At 69.2% G+C, this 4,990-nt stretch overlaps 1 protein-coding gene across 1 annotated transcript; it reads right to left on the bottom strand.

The window, feature by feature from the left end:
* Positions 1-283: 283 nt before the first annotated feature.
* On the bottom strand, positions 284-4,715 carry ATAT1 (alpha tubulin acetyltransferase 1). Its single transcript, XM_087730049.1, has 10 exons — positions 4,526-4,715; positions 4,189-4,249; positions 3,031-3,122; positions 2,862-2,922; positions 2,616-2,729; positions 2,426-2,527; positions 1,895-1,940; positions 1,721-1,792; positions 1,434-1,611; positions 284-1,324 (listed from the first exon to the last, which is right to left on the bottom strand). Exons 1-10 carry the CDS (start codon positions 4,621-4,623, stop codon positions 1,300-1,302), a joined length of 849 nt encoding a protein of 282 aa, XP_087586175.1. The 5' UTR covers positions 4,624-4,715; the 3' UTR covers positions 284-1,299.
* Positions 4,716-4,990: the final 275 nt, after the last annotated feature.

Raw genomic sequence — 4,990 nt, 5'->3', positions numbered from 1 at the left:
GCGCCCCCCGCCCCGCCGGGGAAGGTGACCGCGCCGCCGCGCGTGCGCCGTGCGCCCCGCCCCCACCGCGCATGCGCCACCGCCCTCATTCATTCACTCATTCATTCCCGAGGGGGGCGGAGACAGCTCGCGAACAGCCAATAGCAGGGAGGCTCTCCGGCCGCAGGTCACGCCTTCTCACTGAACGCTGCGGTTGGAGGGCAGTGGGCGGAACTCAGCCAGGCCCCGCCCCCCCGACATTAACCCCGCCCCCCGGGGACCCACAGCAGGCGGGAGCCAAGGCTCAGAGTCACCGTTTTTATTGAAACGTAACCAAAAACGGGGTGCGGGCGCGGGGAGAGGCACCCACGGGGGCTGGGGGGCGGGAATGGGACCCATGGGGGCTGTGGGGTGGGAATGGGACCCCCCCTGGGGGCTGTGGGGTGGGGACAGGCACCCATGGGTGAGGACAGGCGCCCATGGGGGCTCTGTGGGGCAGGAACTGGCACCCACTGGGTCTGTGGGGCAGGAATTGGGACCCCCCCCGTGGGGCTGTGGGGTAGGGACAGGCACCCATGGGGGCTGTGGGGCAGGGACAGGCACCCATGGGGCACAGAGAGGCACCCATTGGGGCTATGGGGCAGGAATGGGCCCCCCCGGGAGCTATGGGGTGAGGACAGGCACCCACTGGGTCTGTGGGGCGGGGAGAGGCACCCACGGGGGCTGTGGGGCAGGAATTGGGACCCCCCAGTGGGGAGGGAACAGGCACCCATGGGGCAGGAAGAGGCACCCTTGGGGGCTGTGGGGCAGGAATGGGGCCCCCCTGGGAGCTATGGGGTTGGGGACAGGCACCCCCAGGGTGAGGACGGGCACCCATGGGGGCTTTGTGGGGCAGGAACTGGCACCCACTGGGTCTGTGGGGCAGGGATGGGCACCCACAGGGGCTGTGGACTGGGGACAGGCACCCATGGGAGCTGCGGGGCAGGAATGGGCCCCCCCTGGGAGCTATGGGGTGGGGACAGGCACCCATGGGGGCTATAGGGCAGGAACTGGAACCCCCCAGTGGGGCTGTGGGGCAGGGACGGGCACCCACGGGAGCTGTGGGGCAGGAACTAGCACCCACTGGGAGCTACGGGGCAGGGACGGGCACCCATGGGGTGGGGACAGGCACCCATAGGGGCTATGGGGTGGGGACAGGCACCCGCTGGGAGCGATGGGGCAGGAAGGGGGCACCCATGGGGCACCCCACGTCCCCCCGGCCCGGCCCCGGCGGGCGCCGAGCCCCCCACGGCCCGGCCGTGGGGAGAGCTGCCGTGGGGCTCAGCGGCCGGCGCGCCCGAGGGAGCTGCGGGGGCGAGAAAACAGGGGGGTGGCGGGGGGGGGGGGGGAGTGAAAAATGAGGCAAAACCCAGCAAAACTGGGAAAAAACGACAAAAAAACTAAAGGCAGCCGACCTGGCGCGGCGGTGCTGGGGGGCGTCCGTCCGTCCCTCGGGCGGCCGGGGCTCCGTGTGTCCATCCGGTGTCTCCCTCCGCAGCAGGAACGGCCGCAGGCTGCCGCGTACCGGCGAGCCCCCCGCCCGCCCCGAAGTCAGGTTGAAGGGCCAAGGGGGCTCCGCCTCTTCTCGCAGGACTGGAGGTGATTGGTTGAGGGTTAGGCAAGGCCCGCCCCCTTGCCTGACAAAGGGGCGGAGCCAAGGGAGCCTCCGTGCCTCAGTTTCCCCCCCCCGGTGCCGGCTTACAGTCGCGCTCGGACAGCGAGTAGGGCTTGATCTCCTCCTCGGGGCGCTTGGGGGGCGGGCGGCGGGGAGGGGCTGCGGGGGGGCAGCGTTATTAGGGCTGGGGGGGGGTGGGGGGGGGCAGCCCCTGTGTCCCCCCCCCCCCCAGCGCCCCCTCTGCGCCCCCCCAAAACTCACCCGGGCGGTTGGAGAAGAAACCTTCGAAGATGACGAAGTTGTTCACCTGCGGGGGGAGGAAGAGGAGGAGGAAGGCTGGGGGTGAGGGGCTGCGCTGCCCGCCCCCCCCCAGGGGCAAATCCAGGGGTGATTTGCCCCCCCCTTGGGGCAGTTCTTAAGGCTCTACCCCCCCTTAGGGCAAAAATTTGGGGTGATTTGCCCCCCCCGGGCAATTCCTGAGGCTCTGCTCCCCCTTAGGGCAAGTATTTGGGTTGCTTTACTCGCCCAGGGCAATTCTTAAGGCTCCACCCCCCTTTGGGGCAAAAATTTGGGGTGATTTACCCCCCCCAGGGCAATTCCCATGGCTCCACCCCACCCCGGTGAACCCCAGAGACCATTTACCCTCCCCAGAGACAAGAACGGTGACAAATACCCCGGGCGGGGGCACCCCAAAAGGCTGGGGGACGCCCCAGGAGGGTGAGGGGCACCCCAGGAGGGCGGGGGGCGCCCCAGGGATGTCCCCAGTGCCCGCCCCCCCCCCCCCCCCCCCACCTGCGGGATGGCGTCGGCGAGGCCGTAGTGTTTGCGGAGGAAAGCCAGGAGCTTCTCGGAGGGTCGGTCGACGGCCAAACGCCAGGGATCCACCCTCTCGCTCTGCAACGGGGGGCAAGAGAGGCACGGGGGGGTCCCCGCTGTCCCTTTTTGGGTGTGCCCCCCCTTTTTTTTAGTCCCTTCTCCTCACCTGCAGCATGTGCTGGAAAAGCTCCCGCCCGTAACCGTGTCGTTGCAACGACTCGTGGATGTAAAAATCCAAAACGCAAAGCGGCTCCGCTTCGTTATGGGCGCCGTTACGGTCCTGGGAGGGGGGCAAGATGGCGGTGGGGGGGGACAAAATGGCCGCGGGGGGGGACAAAATGGCCGTGGGGGGGACAAAATGGCCGCAGGGGGGCCCAGGCGTCCGGGTGCTCCCCCACCCCTCAATACTCACCAGGAGGAAGAGTTTCTTGTAGCCCACCTTGAGGAAGCCGATGACGGCGCCTTTGGGGGTGCTGGGGGGGGAGAGAGAAGGGATTTGGGGGGGAGGAGAAGGGATTTGGGGGGGAGGAGAAGGGATTTGGGGGTGCTCGGCTCCTCCCCGGGGCAGGGGAAGGGCTCACCCCCGGCCGTCGGCGTCGCGGAGGATGTAGAGGACGTGGCGGTTGGCCTCCATGCGCGTGGCGCTGGTGACGGGGGCTGGGAGGCCCTGGGCCTGGGTGGGAAGAGCCGGTACCCCCCCGTTACCCCCCCATTGCCCCCCATGACCCCCCGTACCCCCATTGCCCCCCCTTAGCCCCCACTGTCCCCCCATATGTCCATTACCCCCCTATTATCCCCCCATTGGCCCCCCTATTGCCCCCCATTATTCTCATTGCCCCCCGTTCCCCTCTCATTGCCCCATGTACCCCCATTTCCCCTGTTACCCCCCATTGCCCCCATTAACCCCCCAGTAGCCCCCCATTACCCTTCCACTGCCCCCGTTACCCCCCTGTACCCCCCCAACTGCCCCCCACTTTCCCCCCGTACCCCCCATTGGCCCCCTGTACCCCCCAATTGCCCCCCCGTACCCCCATTACCCCTCTGTACCCCCCAGTTGCCCCTTGTACCCCCCATTGCCCCCCTGCCCCCCAACTGCCCCCCATTGCCCCCTGTACCCCCATTGCCCCCTGTACCCCCCAATTGCCCCCCATTGCCCCCTGTACCCCCATTGCTCCCTCTACCACCCCAATTGCCCCCCATTGCCCCCTGTCCCCCCCAATTGCCCCCATTGCCCCCCTGTCCCCCCCATTGCCCCCTGTCCCCCCCAATTGCCCCCATTGCCCCCCTGTCCCCCCCAATTGCCCCCCATTGCCCCCTGTCCCCCCCCAATTGCCCCCCATTTCCCCCTGTACCCCCCATTGCCCCCCTGCCCCCCCCAATTGCCCCCCATTGCCCCTCTGTACCCCCCAATTGCCCCCCATTGCTCCCTGTACCCCCCATTGCCCCCCGTACCCCCCATTGCCCCCCTGTACCCCCCCAATTGCCCCCTTGTACCCCCATTGCCCCCTGTACCACCCCAATTGCCCCCCATTGCCCCCCGTACCCCCCATTGCCCCTCTGTCCCCCTCCAATTGCCCCCCATTGCCCCCCTGTACCCCCCAATTGCCCCCCATTCCCCCTGTACCCCCCATTGCCCCCCTGTACCCCCCAATTGCCCCCCATTCCCCCTGTACCCCCAGTTGCCCCCCATTCCCCCCCTATTTCACTCCCCTGCCTCCCCGTACCCCCCCTGCCCCCACCTTGGCCGAGGCCCGCCCCAGCTCGTCGATCACCGCCCTCAGCTGCTGCTCCAGGTCCCCCCTGCGCCATGGGGACACGGAGGGGGGGGCAGGGTCACCCCCAAAGCCCCCCTCCCCCCAAAAAAAGACCCAGGGGGTGATGAGGCGCTGTTACCCATCATGCCCTGGGGCAGGACCCAGCATGCCCCGGGGCAACAACACTTCTTCCCCCCCCCCCCCCCATTAACCACCATGGCCTGGGCAATAGGGACCTCCAGTTTCCCAGCATGCCCCGCGCCCCCCCTTTGTTTCCCAGCATGCCCCGGGCGGGGCAGGCCTCAGGCCTAGGCCCCGGTACCGGTGGGTGGGCCCGCGGCGCCCGGCGGGCCGTAGGTGCTGGTCCACCACGCAGAAACGCTCGCCCAGCACCGGTGCCAGGTCGAAGGGGAACTCCATGGCCGTTCCCGCCGGGCCCGGCCCCGCCGCCGCCTCCGCCGCCCGCCGGGCCCGGCCCCGCCGCCGCCGCCGCCGCCGCGGCCAGGCCCGGCCGGCGCTAACCCCGCCCCTTAGCAACGACTCAACCAATCGCTACCTCCGCTTCGCCCTCCCCTAGCAACCAAGCCCCGCCCCTCCACCACAACCCAGCCTTCCGCCGCAAAGCATGACGGGAGGCATCCCCCCCCTCCCACCGCCGCAAGGCACGTTGGGATATATCCCCCCCCTCCCCGCCAGAGCCACCCCGCCATTTTGGGGGCGCGGCGGCCATTTTGAGACCCCCGACAGCCATTTTGGCGGCAAGACCGCCATCTTGTCAGCCCCGCGC

The sequence above is a fragment of the Nipponia nippon genome, unplaced genomic scaffold (genome assembly GCF_047370975.1).
Source record: "Nipponia nippon isolate SJK-2023a ecotype South Korea unplaced genomic scaffold, ASM4737097v1 scaffold_47, whole genome shotgun sequence".
Taxonomy (NCBI): domain Eukaryota; kingdom Metazoa; phylum Chordata; class Aves; order Pelecaniformes; family Threskiornithidae; genus Nipponia; species Nipponia nippon.
Note: the sequence above shows the minus strand (reverse complement) of the source record. Positions and strands in the feature narration are given on the sequence as shown.